The sequence below is a fragment of the Periplaneta americana genome, chromosome 9, assembly GCF_040183065.1.
Source record: "Periplaneta americana isolate PAMFEO1 chromosome 9, P.americana_PAMFEO1_priV1, whole genome shotgun sequence".
Classification (NCBI taxonomy): Eukaryota; Metazoa; Arthropoda; class Insecta; order Blattodea; family Blattidae; genus Periplaneta; species Periplaneta americana.
This window is the reverse complement of record NC_091125.1, coordinates 76,067,472-76,088,371: the sequence shown is the minus strand read 5'-3', so window position 1 is coordinate 76,088,371 and position 20,900 is coordinate 76,067,472. Positions and strand designations below refer to the sequence as shown.

The 20,900-nt window shown below is 37.9% G+C and overlaps 1 protein-coding gene across 1 annotated transcript in view; it reads right to left on the bottom strand.

The window, feature by feature from the left end:
* Positions 1-20,900, bottom strand: part of Fs (Follistatin) — a 502,124-nt gene that overhangs the window by 126,529 nt on the left and 354,695 nt on the right. The window contains exons 2-3 of the mRNA XM_069835112.1: positions 13,211-13,399; positions 6,048-6,263 (exon numbers count right to left, since the gene is read on the bottom strand). Coding sequence (XP_069691213.1) covers positions 6,048-6,263; positions 13,211-13,399 — 405 coding nt within the window. The remainder of the gene's footprint in view (positions 1-6,047; positions 6,264-13,210; positions 13,400-20,900) is intronic.

The following is a 20,900-nucleotide window of genomic DNA, read 5'->3' as shown; positions in this document are numbered from 1 at the left end:
CTAAAACAAACATATTTCATTAATCAAAATGTGTCCTCTCGCACCAGTACGGTGCTGCATTTTTTTAGTGTTGTGACGGTCTGTGACATTGATTGCTTGTTGTTGCTATGCGCATTTATTCGTCATTGTCTGCTATTTTAGGTACAGTTACCCTGAAAAAGAATGAGACGATTCTTGGTCGTCGGAAGTTAAAGTTCTACAGCGCGGTTCACTCGATATCGACGTAACGATACATAACATGACAAATAGTACAAGAATTGTTACAAGGACCACAACAAGGACAAGGACCAGAATAAGGATCACGAAGAAGACTGCCATTTAAGGCCAGGATTTCACAACATAGCTCGAGTCACAAAATATCGTTGCTTCACTGTACCGAATGGCAAATGCCTGCTAAGGGATCTACATTCTGGACTGCTGCTGTCACTGTCTTGTCTCGTTAGCTCATATAGTAGCGTGTCGGTTCCACTATATAACCGAAACGTCTCGTGTTCGATCCCGGGTAAAACTTTTTTTTTATTGAGGTGTAATTAATTTGTTCAGAGTTCCTCGACTGTCTAATTTGTCGAAAAATATGGAATAATTTATGCCCAATTTCTGGGTCTTACAAATGGGCTGAACCTCGTCAAGAAAAAATAAATCTTACTTGGAAGTTAAAAGTATTCTTCCTCAAACAAAAATCATAAGAAACAAATGAGACTTGTTAACTTAAAATCTTGTCCACATGCCATCAGCTTCTATTACAGCTCTAAGTCGATCCGGCATGGATGTCACGAGATTGTGGAATAAGTTCTGATTCCCGGCGAGATCTTCCCAGGTGTCAACAACTTGATCCCACAATTCGTCTCGATTTCGAGGGCGTCGGTGGGCATAGGTGGCTATCCTTCTCTTTTGCAATTCCGCCCATAAATTTTCGATGACATTCAAATCAGGTGACTTCGGAGGCCAATTAATGATTTCGATCTCGGGTTTCCTTTGAAACCATCTTTGAATGCTTGCAGCATAGTGCACGGGATGGTTATCCTGCTGGAACAGCAATGTTCCTTCGGGAAAACGTTCTCGGGCGGAGGGAAGGAAAATATTTTCCAGAATGTGCTCGTAAGTTCCCGCATTAAACCGGCCATCGATGCGTTCTATAACGACAGGTCCATCGTAAGACATCCACCCCTAATACGATCTGCTAAAGCGCCTCGATCTTTCACGTCGGTGCACATAGCGCTGGTCATGTCGGAGACCATCCTCACGACAGACACGGACAGGACCTTCGTAATCACTCGAGATGGTTGTTTCGTCGGAGAAAATTACATTTCTCCAATCGAAATCCACTCGATTGATAGCGAAGGCAAGATGGTCGACAGCTTGTGCTTCCCCCAATATTTCCATTTGCGCAGCCCTCCGGCTCCTAATACCGCGGTTCCTCAACCTGCTGATCACAGTCTGTGAAGAGCCGGGAAAGTTAGATGCTGCTCTTATTTCGTTAGCAGTCAGAAAGGGGTCCTGTCGAACTGTCTCGAATAAGAGAGCATCCTCTTACAATAAAGAAATCCGCGAACGCCCAGGAATAGGGCGATTTTTGACCTCCCCTAAATCTTGGTCACGATGAACCCACCTCGCGGCTGTACTTCCAGGAACACCGACCAAACGGCCAGCAGATCTAGCCCCATATTCAGCCTCAACTAGAGCTATAACTCGCTGTCTCATGTCACGTCGGTTCGCCATTACGATGAGAAATGAGGGATAACGATAATACTTTAGTTTAGACAATGACTATTTAACGTGATATAGAATTATTGAAATAACAGGCATCTTGCATAGTAAGAGTTAATAATTCAACCCTAAATTAAATAACTAAATAACAGGAAGTCCAATTGTTGCGAAAATAAATTAAATCTAATTACATTAAGTAAAAAAAAAACCAAGTTATGACACCACATTGCTACAGCTAAATTGTAGGTTATTAACATAAGCATTGAATAGGTCCGTGGTTGTGCGTTGGACGACAAAACCATCATCGAAAGTTCGAATCTTGCGGAGGAATGTAACTTCTTGCTTTTTATAATGTAAATCAGACTTCTAACTACAATCATTCATATTTCTTAGATTATTTATTAATATTTATAGCCAACATTGAATTTGTAAAGAAAAGACTTTAGAAATCTCATATGGAATTTGTGATCTGTAGTGACATAAACATAGATTATCTCTCGGAACTTTTCCGTAAAAGTAAATTAAATTCACTCCTTGAAACTGGAAACCTTAGTCGTAGACTCATTTTCCCACAGCATACAAGCTGAAGTAGCACAGCCATTGATAAATGTTTTGTACACAGAATTAGACTGAATTCCTATTCGACAGAACCTATAATCAATGGTTTGTCTGAACATGATAAACAAATCCTAAGAGTTTCCAATGTTACTGGACAATTTCAAAATATTAATTTAAAAACTAAGAAAGGATCGTAAATGCTGTATCTAGTGATCATTCACATTTATGTCTACAAAATGAATCTTGGAAAAACATATATGATACTGGTACTACTGATATTAAGAGTAAATGTATTGAATTTTTCACTTAATTTCATAATCATTTCAGTGGATGTTCTCCACACAATGTCGTGAAAAAATTCAAAAGTAAAAAGACGTAGATAACGCAGGGACTTCAAAATCTCATGTATTAAAAAGAAGAATCTATATGTAATGTGTTGCAATGTAATGATCCTCATGTTCTTAAATACTGCAAGAAGTACAGTGTAATTTATCAGAAATTATGAAAGAGGGAAATAGAATATATTTGAATAGAAAAGTACAAAATTCAGATAATACAATTAAACCTATTCGGAATATTATTAAATTTAAACTTGTATATATCCTAAGAAAGAAAATAATTTTCATTAAAACCAATGATTATAAAGTAGAGGATCCCAAATCTATTGCAAATTCTTTTAACGTATTATAGTATATGGTACAGAAATATTATTGACAACTTAAACATTCAAGATTTTGCAAAAGATACTGCAATTGGTTACTTAACAGATGCATTTAATAATTAGTATTAATATATGTAATTAGTCAATAACTGCAACAGTGCTTTTTCATTCAATCATAACATGAATAAAATTGAATGCACATTAAATTAAACACTATTGCAAACACGTAGATAAAATAGTTAAAATTAACTGAAGGGGTGAGAATGAAATAATCCAAAGCCTTACTTTTAACAAAAAATGTTTTGTGCGAGTGCATTCCTTACACATATGGGAAAGCTATTAATAAAATATTGTAATAGTTACTGAACAAATGACTTAGCCTAAGGACTCTAAACCTTTGTAAAAGTTTGTCTATTATTACATATATTTTTTAAATTTCATTTTAATTGTTAGTTTTTAATATATATGCATTTACATTGTATATGTGTGTTTCATTAGATTAACGTTTATAATATTATAACTTGTAATTTTGTATTGTTTGTGATCATTAACACTTAGTCTCAGGACTTTGTAAATCTCTATTTGAACGTTACTTAGCTATTTCAACGTTATTTAGAGAAAAAAAATCGTTGTGTAGACTAAGAATTGAACTCGCACTCCTCTACACGAGACGCAGAAGTCTTAGCGTCTGAGCTATTGAAACGACATGAAAGCGTTCCTTTCTGTGAGGAGTGTCGATCTGGTCATGAAGGTCCATTGTCGATTTAACTACACGATTTATGTATATATTTATCTTTTATTTACGTAATATTATCATATTTTTTGCAGTTTTTGAAGTGAATTTCGGAACGATGCTAGTAACAAACCAAATAGCCTGAATTTAAGTAACTCAATATTCGTTATCTTGTGTATCAGTGCTCTGGTCTCCGATCATGCGCAGTGTCTTACATCAGAGACTTAGGAATATTCAATCGTCTCATCCTTTTCCAGGGAAACTGTACATTTATTGAAAGTTTAGTCATCAGAAAGACAGCCAAAAAAATGGAGCGTTAAGGCCTGAGAGAACTAGCCGACGTGCATTTGGTTTTTGCATCAAAGCGCAGTGATACCCCAGTTTGCAAGTTGTGTGTTGTTCACTGATGAAGCAACTTTCACAAGGGATGGTATTTTTAAAATACAAAAGCAACACATTTGGAAGCAGATAAATCCATATTCCATTGCAGTCAGTTATCAGGTGCGATTTATTGTCAATGTGTAGTGTGGCATCATTAACGACACACTACTCTGTCAACATGTCATGCCAAATCGCTTACGGGGAGAAAATTACAGTGACTTTTTGTAAAACATCCTTCCCAATTTATTGGAAGAGGTGCCGCTTGCAATATGCCCCAGGACATGGTTCTAGTATGACGGAGCTCCTGAGCACTTCAATCTTGTGGCAAGGCAATAGCTGACTGCAACACTTGGTGACGGATTGTTCATCAAGTTCCGATAACATGGCCAGTAACATCGCCAATCTTAATCCACTTGACTTCTTGTGGGGACATCTGAAGACCTTGGTGTATGCCACACCTCTAGACCATGTCGATGATCTTCCACGGATTATCGACTCCTGTAACACCATATATACTAAACCTGGCATATTTGAATAGGTCGTCAGTCAATGCTTCGACGATGCCAGTATTGTTAACAAGAAAGGGGGCGTCAATTCGAAGCTCTTCTGTAATGCACAAGTTGTCAAGCGTCATTGTCTGTTGTTTTTCATTGAAAGCTTAGTCATCAAAGAGTCAAGTCACTGGCCCTTGAATGAATGATTGCTTACCAGCCACAACAATGAAATAAGTGTATCGCCGTACCGATGCGAGGTAGGACACCCATTGCTTAATGAAAAATGTTTATTTTAGTACCCTCTATCTACTGTATTCTTCTGTAACATAAGTTCTGGATCAGCCTGTATTAAGAGAAGATTTAGATAAAACATTAAAGAGAAACATGAAACAAGCAGCGAAAACAGAACAAACTAAGTACAATTTTTCTAAGTATCGAACAATATGTAAAGACAGCAGCAATCAGCATGTGAATTAATTATATTATCTTGCTCTATCGTAAGACTCCGTAATTATTTCATTCCTCTCTTTCCAATGTATTGTTTGGGTGAAGAAGTCATATTGTGCCACTGACTGGGACCAATACGAACTGTGCAATCTTATTAAGAACTCTGAGGATTATACTCGTATAAGAAGTAAACTTTATTTAAAAAGTACGACTGGCAATTGTAATTGTACTGTTTGCTTAGCAATTAGAATAAGTTGTAGGAGAACAGAATGGAGTAGAAAAGAAAACAATAGAATAGGCTAAGATGTGAGTGTGTGTGTGTGTGTGTGTGTGTGTGTATGTATGTATGTATGTATGTATGTATGTATGTATGTATGTATGTATGTATGTATGTATGTATGTATGTATGTATGTGTGTGTATGTATGTATGTATGTATGTATGTATGTGTAGACAGACAAGGAGAGAGAGACGGACGGACGGGAGGACAGACGGCGGGTAAACAAACAAGACAGGAGGGAGACAGTAACTTATAGAGGAACATGAGAAATAAAATGTCTGAGAACTACGGAGAGGGCATTCGATAAGAGACAGCTAAGCATATGAAACGGACAAATATTCGCCCAATCTAAAAAAAATAAACAACTTAATACTGGATGGAATTTCGTGTTTCCTCAAGCAGAATTACCTAACAAGCATCACAGTGTAGATAGAACGGAAGAAGAAGCATAGAAGATCGATAGCTACAAAATAATTTCAAAGCAAATGAATAAGCAAGAATAAAACCCATTAAATAATATCACAAAATAAAAATTGGATCTAAATAAAATACTAAAGATAATATCTAATAACAAAGGAAGTTTTTGGTTTATTTATTGTTTTTATTTTGTTAGTGGCGATTGAACGTAGTAACAAGAATTGAACGGTTATCTTGCACATTGACGTATTATGCAATTAACTACACAAAACAGGTAGGCCTACTGTACTATTTTGAAAACTAGAAGCTGTTTCAGATCCCCGTGTCTTTGTGTGCATTCGGGATAGGTTGCTACTGCACTTAAACTTACTTTGGCAGTGGCCGTAGTACGCCACGGCCAGCTTCATATCTCGCCGACAGGCGCGCTTGCGCAGTCGACACACGCTTCGGTAGGAGCGTCCATCAGTGCCACACACGGGGCCCTTGTGGCGACTTTTACGACAGTCAGGTGAGCACACGCACTTGGGACGTCCGCGACGCACCTCGCACTTCTTGCCTTCTCCGCAATCCACGCCGGCACACGACTCTGCAAAACACACACACAGACGCAATTCATTACCTCATATGTTGAAAATGAGTATGGCTGTTACAATTAGTTTTCAAGTGGGGAATACATGGTCAGTAATTTTGCACTATGCCCAATCAATCAGGGAGAGGATTATTTTACACACTTTTTAAATTATTCAACTATTATGTTTACCTAAGTCTATTCTGGTACCAATTTTATAAAATTACTTTAAATTACCATAAATAATTATACAATTATTATTAAGTATGGAGAAAGTAATTATGGCTCGTTCAAAGGAGGTTTAGAGTGAACGTTTTCGTCGCTGAAAAATATTGGACATACGATGTTTCGGTGATTGGATATATCTTCAGGTGAAAGGTAGGTGAGAGGGATGGTATCTACTCGGTGAAACCGTAACAAATGATTAAAATCTACCTACAGTGAATCATTCGTGAAGGAATCTATTTGTAGGATATATATTTTTTTCTCCTTTATTTGGTCGAAATGTCGTACATCAAAATTACTTTAAAACTTTTAGAAAGGCAAAGGTAATCAATCTCCTACACAAAACCATGAAGGCGCTTAGGGAAGAACTCCATGCTTTTTGACCTCGGCACTAGAATGAGGTGTTGTGATCGGCACCACGCTCCGACGCGACGGTCTCTTACCACCGGGAAGGATCCGGTACTCAATTCGATAAGAGGCTAAGTAAATTTGGGAGCTGCTCTACAAGTTTCGGCAACAAGAAAAATTCCGCCACAACCTGGAATTGGACCCAGCATCTTCCATACCATAGTCAGTTAATGGGATGTACAAAGTGTCCCATTTATCTTGTGCACTTATTATAACTGTTTTGTTTGGATAGGTATTGGAATTTTTGTTTTTGAGCGTTATGTTAGAACGAGGGGCTAACATGAGTGTGGAGATTTGGTGCATGTAACTATATTACGGTACAAGATACACGTGACGTCGTCAATTTTTCAAATAGCACTACATACTTTAATCACGTTACATCGATTACACACATTAAGACGAGTTCAAAAATGTATCACATTGTCACCTTCCAAATCAATAACAACAACAAAAAAAAAACAAAAACAAAAACGTACTTCCAATGTGATAATGTTATGCTTTGAGAGTCTCAGAAGGTGTTCCAAATGGTGACCATTCACATTAAAGCACATTCGAAGGCGTTCCCCGAAAGACCGTATGACTGCCCGGCATGTTGCTGGCTGAATGGATACACAAGTCTGTCGAATGCGTTGCTTCATGTCGTCTGATGTTATCAGAATGTTCTGGTACACACTGTCCTTTACAGTTCCCCACAGGAAGAAGTCGAGTGGGGAGAGATCCGGAGAACGTGCAGGCCACTGTACGTGGATTTTGGCATCGATAGCTGGTGTGGTTTTTTTCCATGTTAAAACAGCAAACACACAACATACGACGTGTACGGACGTCAGTCGTCTTTCGTTTTGTGTAAGTTAATGCACAAGATGAATGGGGCACCACAACAAACGGCACATTCTGATGACATTCATTTTGCATTTTGTTGTTGTTATTGACTGGAAAGGTGACATTTTGATATATTTTTTAACTCGTCATAATGTGTGTAATCAATGTAACATGATTAAAGTATGTAGTGCTATTTGAACAAGTGATGACGTCACGTGTATCTTGTATCATAATGTAGTTGCATGCACCAAATCTCTACACTCATGTTAGCCCCTCGTTCTAACATAACGCTCAAAAACAAAAATTCCAATACCTATCCGAACAAAAAAGTTATAATAGATGTACAAGATAATTGGGACACTGTATTATGCTACGGTGACGAGCAATTTTTATACAATACGATTTTTCTTAATATTATATACACTATCTTTCAAAACGAGGTTCATCCGCGTGGCGGCTGGAAGCATGCCATTTGCAGGCAGAGTCGGATAGGCCTATTCATAGCGCACAGATTGCTGATGCGAATTACAATAACCACCTACCTTCTTCATAGATGATGTTGGAAATGATGTCCTTGTGCCGCCACACATCTCTCACACCTTTTAAGAAAATTTGCATTAATACGCATTAGTTTTTCTTCTGAAATTGCTGCAATTTCCTTCCTTTCTTATATTGTCTTTCAGTTGTTCCAACGTAAACGGGTTATTTGGATACACATTATTTTATTTACTTGTTAAGTTCCCCCATAAATAGAAATTGTGTACGTTATTTCAAGAATATCCACTGTAAGAGCTCGAACTTAATCTGTCTAATAAAAAATAATCATGTACTACTTTATTTGTTCAGGAATTGCAACCATATGATAATAAGAGTAGAGCAAATTTCTGCAATTGGGTGTTGGATAATGTTAATAATGACTCTATTCATCCACATTTAATTTTTTTCACCGATGAAGCATGATTATATTTATACGGTTCTGTAGCAACACAGAACAACAGATAATGAAGTTCAGAAAAATCCGATCTTGCCAAGCATGACAAAAAAAATTGGTGTTATAGTGCGCAGTGAATGCTTACAGAATTATAGCGTCTATACCTTGAATGCATAGATATACAGGGATAACATAGTCACATCATTCCTAGAAGAATTATCTGATATTTAATGTACACATAGAGGCATTTTTTAAATAAAACTTCGCTACAGCGCACACAGCAGATCTCTCGTTGACATTAATTGCGGAATTTTTTTAAGACAGGGTCATCAGTAAGGAAATAAGGCCAGCGCGGTTCCCAGATTTTATCGTATGCGATTTCTATTAATGGGGGAACTTAAAAAGTACAGTGTATCCGAATAACCCGTAATACGTTGGAAGAATTGAAAGACAACATACGGAAGGAAATTGCAGCAATTTCTGAAAAAGAATTAATGCGTGTTAATGAAAAATTTATTAAAAGGCGTGAGAGATACGTAGGACATCATTTCCAACATTTTCTATGCCAAAGGTAGGTGTTATTGTAATTCGCATTAGCAATATACTTGACTTAAGCAGCTATGAATGACTGACTCTGCCAACAACAGCGTGCTTCCAGTCGCCAGGCATGGCCGTATACTCACGGATGAACGTCTATTTGAATATAAACTATCTACCAAAAAGTAACTGGGCACTGTTTTTGCCCCTTTAGAACCTCGTGGTACCACCTCTTGTTGCTATAACAGCAACCACCCTGTCAGGCATGCTCTCCACTAGTTTGTGTAGGATATCCACTGGAATGTGTCGTCATTCCTCTTGCAACATGGCACTCAGTAGGACAATGGAAGTTGGCCCCATGTTTCGGCGGCTACTATGCAGTGGTATGCAGACAATAATGCTCACCTGTTGGACTGGCCTGCACAGAATCCTGATCTCAATCCCACTGAGCACCTTTGGGACGAATTGGACCGGAGATTGAGGTCTCGGGAGATGCGGCCAACTTCCATTCTCTGAGTACAATGTTACAAGAGGAATGGCGACGCATTCCAGTGGGTATCCTACAAAAACTAGAGGAGAGCATGCCTGACAGGGTGGCTGCTGTTATAGCAACAAGAGTGATACCACGAGATTCTAAAGGGGCAAAAACGGTGCCCAAATACTTTTTAGTAGATAGTGTATTCAATATATACATTTTCTTTAATTACTTTTAATAGTTTCTTTCATTCAAACCGTCTTAATTAACACTAAAATTAAAATTATTTAATTCATAGAATTGCATGTTATTAAACTTGTGTTCATTTTGTTCTTCTGATTATTATTATTATTATTATTATTATTATTATTATTATTATTATTATCATCGTCATCATTATTCCATTTTGCTTGCATTGTTGTTATTTGTATTTGCTATATACTTTTATACTGGTTCAGTGGAAGAGATGGCCTTGCAGACTTACCTCTGCCTGTAAGTACAAATCAATTAAATAAATAAGTACGAGTAATAATGAAAATAAATAAACAGACAAAGTTGGAGGCTATCAAACCTCAATAATTGAATGAGCCAACAATCCACATAGATAAATAGTTTGAAAGACAATATTCGTATAGAAATTATAAACATCACAGAACAAGAACTTTGCCGTGTTGCTATCAATAGTTAAAACGAAGTGACGAATGCATATCATGAGAGGGACAACATTTGGAGACTATACATTAAACTGAGTACATATTTTTTGTCCCCAAAGACGGCAATTAATTAACCGCGAAACGGAGGAACGTTTTCCGCCACCAACGCCGTGACGAAGTCGGTAGAAAATCGTGTGATGCATTAGCAGTTTATGAAATACCTGTAGCTCAAGAATATAGTTTCACGTACGTATTAATTACAATCATTTACATGAACAGAATAGAAAGCAATTTAACTCTCGTTCTTCTGGTGTTTCTTCATCCTCCGTCTGCTTACTCTCGTTCGTATTTTTTTCCATACAATGTTTTCCTTTATCTTCAGTATTAAGCCATTTCTTTATTCTTTTTTTTCCAAATATGTGTTCATTTCATTTATATTCTTTATCTAGCTTTTAACAATTCTACTCCTCACTAAGTCCTGATAATGCTTCTGATTTGTCTTTGAACACATATATAGCATAAGGAGCATATTATGCTCAGGTGACATCTAATATACAAATTCTCGTGCAAAACTCACAATCACGAACAGTGATGATAACGCAGGATGGCATTTCGCAAGACCCGTCGGGGACGCACTGCTGGCGAGACCCGCTGTTACAAGACGTTAGTCAAACCTGGTGATTTTTAGGAACGTTCTTAAGCAATCTCTATAGTATTTCGGACTGCATACCAACCATAGTATATCAGTAATGTATTCCCTTCTTTTTCATGGTGATGTAATATTCAAAAGATCGGTTGGTCGTAGCAAAGGACTTCAATCTACTTCTCTCATATTAGCGAAATACAAGAATTAGCCAAATACGAAGATATGCTGTACTTAGTTGTGTACTTACTTAAAATGGAGACTGGACTACTTAACGAGGAAGTAATTACGTACTTCAATACGAGGAATAATCATACTCACTGCAAACAAGCACTTGTTGCCACATCTTGTTACGTCAATATTACTGTGATTAAATCTCCAGGTGTCAGTGGAAAATCACGGCCTCCAAGATCCAAGGCGATTGAGTAACGATAGGAAAATCCATCCAACGCGCAACAGAATTTTACATCAGCAAAATAAAAAAAAGAAGTGTTGAAAGTCCACATGCAAATATCTCGCACACCTCACTCCAAGTCAAAGGCGATTTCAATTTTACTTCTTGAATGACACTGTAAAATTATGTGAAATTGGATACTTTTAAGAATTTTTCTCTTGATTTACAAGGTATTATCCCATAGATCAGCTGATCGGTTAGGACGCTCCCACTATGTGTTCAATCACACATTATTACGCTGCCAGAGAAGACTCAGCACTTTCTCGTGAGACAAAGATGAATCCGATAGACTAGTATATAACAACTAATACTAACAACTAATTCAGTAGATGACCGCTACAATTCTCTCACCATATGCTCAATATCTCAAATTTGCATTTTTTGGACTACCGGTATGTTTTTTTTTTCAAAAACTCTTCAAATGCATTTCGAAAAAATCTATTCCATGCCGTTTTCGCCAGCCGGTTTTATTTTAAATGACAGGGATATTTTTTTTTAATTTGTCACTTTCTAAACTACCAACTGTACTCAGAGACGATGATATAATAAAAGTAATGATAATTATTTAATACCCTTTTTCCTCTACAGAGACACCTAGAGGTAAGATGCAACAGTAATGAAACAATGGTGAAATACAAAATGTTGGGGGAACCGAAGTAGCCAATATCATCCAACAGATGCTGTTTTATCAACAACAAATCTCGAAGGATTTGCCTGGATTCGTACCACTGTCCTTTCAGTGAGAAGTCAACAAAACAATAATATGGTTTTCTGAGAAAAGCGCGGTTAGGTGAAAACCTAAGTATTCGGAGGAAGTTCGCTCCAGAGCCAACCAGGAATGTCTCTCGTGGTTCGAACCCTAGTCTCTCAACTACAAGCCGTCAACAGAATGTCTGAATTATGGATTGTCCCAATGGTTATCCAGCAAAAATTAAGAGTTGCGAAAGTTTTCGTAATTTCTTTGTTGAAAGTCACATCGAGTTCTCCTTTTATATGTAGAGCGGTAGAATATGTTAAAGAAGACTTTTTTCTGTGGCGGTCCCGAAGGCTAGTAACTCAGTCTGAGGCTTATTGTGCAACCTTATATTTGTGGGACGATTGTTGGAGTCCTTAAGACCGCATTCCTGTGAATACGTGATTCACCTCTTGGTGCCATTTTATCGATTCAGCTACAACATCCAGTTCTGACGGAGTTCGCGTAGGCAGCAACACTCCTCCGTCTCCCTCTTGATGTTCTGTCGCCTCCTCAGATAGATGGCACTAATCGCAATTCACGAAGGCCTACTATATCCTACTGTATCCTATACTGACCTGAAGATCGCGCCACCATAGATACCGCGACTCACCAAGGCGCCATCTGTCTGAGAGAGCTACACTCCCTGGTCTGCTGTTGTCCCTGGGATCTGTGCAGCTCCCCCACACACATGACATCTGTAGGCGAATGACGGTACCACATCTGCCCAATCTCGTGGTCGATCTGAAACTATTGAAAACTATAGATGAAATTGACATTAATGAAGGCGAAATGAATCCGAGGTCCAAAGCCGAAAGTTACCGAGCAATTCTGCTTCAAGTGGTTCGGAGGAAAACTTCGGAAAAAAACCGAACGAAGTAAACTTACGGCAATCAGGATTTGAACCCAGACCCGCTCGTTTCACGTTCAGGCATGCTAACCATTTCTCCACACTGCAGTGGGGGACTGATAAAGGAGATACTCGTCTTCCGTGTGCAGAGGACAAGGAGGGAGGACGTGTGCGGTGCGGATACTGACCCTACAAGGATCAAACCGCGTGACTAGGCACGCAGGTGTTGGCGCCCACCTTTGCAGGCGTAGCAAGGCACCCCGCCGCCCAGCACCCTCCAGAAGAACAGAGTGCCAGCATCCATGTCTTCCGAGCTCCAGGCCGTGGACACGCTCTCCGACGCGCAGCATTCCTCCTTGCTGACCTTCTCGTTCAACAGCTCCGTGCAGCGTCCGTTGCGCACCATGGCGGACCAGCAGTTCCCTCCTGAAACAAGGGCCGCAAGTCAGTGACAATGCTGCCATGTGTGCAGCTCTTCTCTTACCAGTATACGGCTACACACTAAGCTATTGTTTGTGAGTGGAATCTGCGCTCCAGTAGTTGAATATTACTTACTTACTTACTTATAAATGCCTTTAAGGAACCAGCAGGTTCATTACCGCCCTCACATAAGCCCGCCTTCGGTCCCTATCCTGTGCAAGATCAATCCACTCTCTATCATCATATCTCACCTCCCTCAAATCCATTTTAATATTATCCTCCCATCTACGTCTCGGCCTCCCCAAGCGTCTTTTTCCCTCCGGTCTCCCAACTAACACTCTATATGCACTTCTGGATTCGCCCGTATGTGCTACATGCCCTGCCCATCTCAAACGTCTGGATTTAATGTTCCTAATTATGTCAGGTGAAGAATACAATGCGTGCAGTTCTGCGTTGTGTAACTTTCTCCATTCTCCTGTAACTTCATCCCTCTTAGCTCCAAATATTTTCCTAAGAACCTTATTCTCAAACACCCTTAATCTCTGTTCCTCTCTCAAAGTGAGAGTCCAAGTTTCACAACCATACAGAATAACCGGTAATATAACTGTTTCATAAATTTTAACTTCCAGATTTTTTGACAGCAGATTAGATGACAAAAGCTTCTTATCCGAATAATAACAGACATTTCCCATATTTATTCTAGGTTTAATTTCCTCCCGAGTGTCATTTATATTTGTTAATGTTGCTCCAAGATATTTTAATTTTTCCACCTCTTCGAAGGATAAATCTCCAATTTTTATGTTTCCATTTCGTAGAATATTCTGGTCACGAGACGTAATCATGGAGAAAACACTCTCATGAGCGTGACTAATGAATGTATCATTTTCATGATTCTTTATTCAGAACTGAGCAGCTCTGTGATTCTTCATTATTGTATAGTTAATAGCATCGTTTATCAATTAAATGTTTTTATTAATATAGCATAAGCTTATTAAGCATGCTTACGAGTGGGGATAATTGAATTGAATTTTGGAATGGTGGTACTACGGTCCAATACTGAGAACTTTTACGATATATTGCTCTAACCTTCAAGTTAGGCGTATTCCCAAACCCAAACCGGCTGATTACACTAAGGTTTGCTGCAGACCCAGGTTTCGAACAGGCCACCTCACTCATCTCTCTCCGTAAAGGCTGATTCACAATAAACTGGTAACGAAAACGAGAAGAAGAACGGAAATAATGTTAAAATAAATGTATTTAACATTGTTTCCGTTCTCGTTCCCGTTATCGTTTCCGTTCCCGGTTTATTGTGAACTATCTTTAAGTTGTCAACCGTTTCGGGAATGTTATGGAACGATTACAGAATGGAGAGATGTTGATGAAATGATGTAAGTGTTTAATATGGGGAAACGGGAGAACTCTGAGAAAAACCGCAACTTCGACTTGTCCACCACAATGAAAAATCTCAGGCATGACCGGGAATCGAAACCGGACCGCCTGCGTGACAGGCCGAAAGTCTGCTCATACAACTACCGCAGGGGTTGCGGGGCTTAAAGAATGTATCTTACTGACAATCCTTTACTCAGAGCTGCGTAGTACATGCCGAAAACAGCTATTCAACACCTTTATGAGTCTTCGTTATTGTGCAGTTAGTGGCATCCCTGTTGAGTGAAATGTTTCATTACTGTAGCGTAGGTATGATTCTTTTACCCATAACAACAGCGACTGATTGTAAGTTTACACTCCCAAAATCGCAAATTCTTTGTAGGACCGTAGATACTAAGTTACCAGTTGCAGACAATAGGCCTACTCATACGTGATTAACACATATATGTAAATATTGCATGTGCATTTGTTTTAATGCATCATAAGTAGTTCTCGACTCTTTGGATAGCGTAGGCGCTTCTCATCCGAGCGATCCGTGATTCGATTCCCGGAGTAGGTAATGAAAATCTATCTTCTGTCCATGAGACTGGGAGTTTTTGTTTTACATAAATATGTTTCCGACTACAATAATTATAACAATAAATTTAACCAACAAATTTGGATTATGTGCATTACCTAACTATTAGTAAGTTATCTAATCGAATATAATACGTTTACATTTAAAACAAAAATGTGTACATTTGGAAATATTTAAATTTACAATTTTTCATTAAAATTCAACTGGTTAAAGTGAACTGATGATACTAAATATCTAAACAAGACATATTCTTGTTGTAGTCTTAGCAGATTAGAGACACGTCAGTCATGAAAGAAAATCTTAAATATATATATATAGCAATATGTTTTGAAAGGATACATATATATATATATATATATATATATATATATATATATATATATGTATCCTTTCAAAACATATTGCTATAACAAATCAGATTAAATGTTTTATTCTTATAATGAAATTTAGGCCTATGTAATACGGTAGTATCCCCGTTGTGCGCCCTTGTAATGAGACCATGTCCAGGAGTTCTTCGAAAATACTATCATCTTCATCTACCACCCTAATGAAGACCAATAACTGTTCCGTGTCACTTTTATCGGTAGACTCATCCAAGGGCAAGAAAAAAGAAATCAGTGATTTGATTTTATCTTTAAATTGTTTTTCAATGTTATTTGCCACTCATCAATCCTGCTTGTTATTGTTGGCCTACTGAGACTAATGGCGCGTAAAAATTTAACTTTCTCTAGGCAAATGTCTTCAGCTGCCATTGAAGTGCGTTCTTAATGAATTCACCGTCATTAATTGGCTTTAAATGTTTTGCGATGTGGTGAGCTACGTATACGGTAACTAGATCGCACGCTGTCTTGCAAGGTAGCTTCATGTTGTGTAGAAAACACATGCTTTAATTCTTGAATGTTTACTGTGCGTCTTTCACCTAACAAATAATAATAATAATAATAATAATAATAATAATAATAATAATAATAATAATAATAATAAAACTGGTTACTTAAAATAACTACAAACGAATAAGTTACTTGTCAGCATTTCGCTGTCACAGTCCTTTTTATGTTTCGTATTGAAATGTCTCTTTAAATTAGATTGTGAAATATACAGTAACTATTCACAAATAAGACAACGTGCTTTGTTGTTATTTTGAATACAGAAACATTCATTCTCCCATTCCTCTTTAAACTGGTACTTTCCGACCGACATTGCTTCGAATTCCACCTCTGGACACTGAATATAAATCTTCTGTACCTTGTCATGTGGATGACGCGTGGCCTTGAAGGAAGAGATGAGTGACGTATTCCGGCTCGTGACGTATTGATACAATTGGAGGACAGTTTTGCATCTCTGCCCTTGAAGGTCAACTTGTGATGTGTTATGTTGTATTTAATTTAGTGTCTTTCCTTGTTTTCTTCCACGAAATATGTAGAAAGTACATTTCGTATGCAGCAGCATATACGTATTTTATTATTTCGTATTTAATTGAGTGCTTTTCCCAGCTTTGTGTTTTAGTTTCAGACGTGAATTAGAAATTGAAAAGCATATTGTGAAGGTCTTATTAACAACAACCAATGACAAACATAAATATTATGATTATTATTATTATTAGAGATAGCAAATTTTCGCAATCGCGATAAATGCGAAATGTGCCCAAATGCTGTCTAAATAAATAAGTTTATGTTTAAAAGCATGTTAATTATGTTACTGCAGTTTTTAATCCGCAATAAAATTCGAAATTGAGCACAAAATGCGAAATGTATGTGTTTCTGCGAAATAAGAGCGAAACTACAATTTATGAGTCTTTTTTTTTTTTTTGTAAAATAAAAAAGAATCAAAATTTCTCTAACTGCCGGGCCACACTTTTCAAGTAAATTTGGTCACCCTTTTATGTTAGCTTTTACAGTATGAATAACACAGGAATGTTAACTACGTGTTACCTACTTTGTTATCTGTACAGTTATCTCCAGTTTCCAACTAATATGTCTGGTGCTAGAATATTGGCTGCCTATGTGATCTCTTTAGGCACAGTGTTCACTCACAATATATATGTGTGTGTGTGTGTGTGTGTGTGTGTGTGTGTGTGTGTGTGTGTGTGTGTGGTAGCGGGTCATTGTCATTAACAAGATGGGTTGGGTTAAATTCTTTCGGCATGTTTCTTAATGTTCACAATTTCACTGTAATGTTATTTTATTTCCTATGCTTAACCTATTCATTATTTTCAAGAATTTGAACTGGAAAATCTAGAAAATGCATCTGCTAATACATTGATGATATGTAATTTCTACTATAAAATTTTCCGTAAAAAGTGTTTCATCCCTAAACGCTACAAAATGTGACATTGAAAGTGTTATAAAATGCTATATTCGATTTGTAAAGTGCTAATTTTTTTAACTTTTAGGTGCTAAAATCTACCATCTCTAATTATTATCATATAGCGTTTTAAAGTGTACGTAGTTTCAGAGAGTTACGACGCTGTATCAACTATTATGTTATTTAGGTCGATGGGATTGGTGATAGTGACATTGTATTTGGCGAGATGAGGCCGAGGATTCGCCATAGATTACCTGACATTAGCCTCACGGTTAGGGAAAGCCTCTAAAAAACTCTACCCATGCAATAAACTCAGGCGGGAACTGAACCCAAGCTCGAGCGCAGCTCTAGATTAGGAGACAAGCGAGCTACCGTCTGAGCTACGCGGGTGGCTTTATGGAGGTTTAATATTCATGTGATCAAAGTAGACTCAAAGTAGAAGAGAAAAAATACTCCAGTAGTCACCTTTTATTTCTGAGAAACACGTCAAAGCCGAGAGCTCATGCACGGTATTCAGCACATCTTACCGCTTCAACTGCTTGCGTCTTAATCTTGCTGCGTACGCAGTTATGCATTTGGTTCTCACACAAATCAGCCACAGTTCCGGAAGAGCCACACAGGGGTGGGAGAGGGGCTAGCCTAGCGCGTCTGTAACTCAAGAACGGACCTTTTTTTTTCCTCCCTACACTGTGTGCGTGTGAAAGGCGCTCGGCCGCGCGGTTTTCGGTAGTCTCAACATGACGTCACACTTCATTCATGGTTTCGCTTTGAGGAAGAAAGGGGGGAGATACGGAGGGAGTCGTACGCAGGCGCACAACCTCGCCGTGCGATGACGCAACACCGGGAACGGTACAAACGTGGATTCCCAGTCCGTGCCGTGCTATTTACTGAACAATGCGATCACGGGTTTCACGCGCATGGGCCAGCAATTTATATCGTTACCAAATTTGTGTACGGCAAATGTCTACCTTGCGGGTGTTCGGAAAGTTCTGACAACAAAATTACAACTCACGAACTAAACAAAATTGCTAAAAGTAATCGTAAAAGAACATCCATTTTCAATAAATTCGGTGTTAAACGTACACAAATAGAATTTATACGATATATTTTCGGTTTTACATCGTGTGTTTGGACTTCGTTTCGGATCTATTTACAGGCTTCGTCATCAGACTAATTACCAGGCCTGATCGGTCGCCTGTTCTAATGAATTTGTTATTCCTTGGTCATCAAAATAATTTGTCAGTTCTGGTACTATTTGACTCTGACAAGTGGTAATATTAAGTCCAAATACACAGTGTAATACTCAAAACATTTCGTCTAAATATTATCATTGGGAAAACTTAGAATCTGAACTACCGGTAAACAGAAATTGAAAATCAAACAATACAAGTATTCGCAATGGCTGTTCTTGAAAAATAATATTTTGAATGAGACCGGCACTAATTTAATATCTTTGCGTCTTCAATTGCATACTCTGCAAGAATCAACAGAGAATAAGAATTCATATAAAATCATTTAAACTTTTGTTTATTTATTTGTAGAAAATATTTACGATGATGTAATAACTAACAACGTTTAATTATGTACCATACTGTATTATTATTATTATTATTATTATTATTATTATTATTATTATTATTGAAAATTAAGAAGGTACCATATTTTTGTGACTAGTTCCGACGTGATGTTCGCCATTCTAAAAGAGTCTAGAGTGTCTAGACTGTACGTAATTAAAAACAGTTAATTTAACTTAGTTTGAACGTTTCATCGCATATGTGTTGTGCATCAAGATTGAAGAAAATATTTAGACCAATTTATAAAAACATGAAGCTTATTTCAGATGTGAGGACGATACAATTTTATCTTCTTCAACTGTCGCTAATTCATTATCATTATTATTCTTGTCGCAATCATCTACTTTTAAGGACCGGACTTTTTTGGTCATTCCGTTCTCATTATTACTTACATAAGACATTCGTTAGACGCATAACTCCCTGATGATGCAACAAATATGTTGCAAGACAACATATATTAAAGAGACACACCAGTTCCTATTAAAGGAATACCAAGTCCCTTATTTATAAGTCGCCCTGGTATTTCTATAAGTACAGTAGTGGCAAAAAAAATCGGACCGACGGAATAGTCAAAGTCCCCGAAATGAGCCACTGTGCATGCCACGCCCGCATTCACGAGATAGCGAGTAATCTATTTTGAAATTGTTGTAAATAATTGATTAAATGGCGATCTTACTCGTGTTAATTGTGTAAGCCGCACATGCTTACACAATTAACACAAGTAAGATCGCCATTTAATCAATTATTTATATTCAAGTGTTAAAAGTAGTGTACGAAAGATTCAACATGAAATTGTTGTAGTTTCGACTGCTGACGCAGCCTATTTCGAAAGCCATTAGAAAATAAGCTGGTAAAATTCATGTTCTGGGAATAATAAGTTAATTAAGTAATAAAACATCCCTGCAATCGAAAAGTATTGGGAATAAATTTGAATAAGGAACAAAAAAAAAGTTTCCTTCCCAGGCAAGATTCGAACCACGAAAGTCTTAGTTACCAGTCTACCGTGCTCTGGAGTGAACAAGGCTCTGAAATCAGCTACTAAGGTCGGTCCGGTTTTTTTTTTGCCACTACTGTACATGTTTCTATTGGCAGGAGGAAAGGTACGCTTTGCCGGTTTACATGTGATATAAACGGTGATTACTAAGACACGAGTGTATGATATCATAAAATTGACTCCAGTGAGACGTGCTGGAAATCGTCAGTCTCTGTAGTTACGCAATATCGTGCGCCACAGTATGGTTCGCTACGATTTAGAACAGGGTATATTATTTACGACTTTTATGTGAAGCATAAAAACTATAAAAAGTGCGGAAGGAAGTTTAAAAGGAAGAAAAATTACTGATAACAGACGTGTTAGATGATAACATAATTAGCAGAGGATTGTGACCTGCGAGACCATCCGATTTAAATCTGTGCTATTTTTCTCTGCGAGAAACACTGAACTACTGGACTACAACCCTTTAAAGGATCCAGCCCGACCAGCCGACTGCTGGCCTCACGTCCACATGTCGAAGAAGAAGTGTACGATCATCCAACCAGAATGGAGGTAATGTATGGTTAGCACGATGATCTCCCCAGCCCTTATAGCTGGCTTTCGTAACCGGATTTCGCTATCTATCGTAGCTTCCCAAGTGCATCACGATGCTAGGTGGACACCGGTCCCATA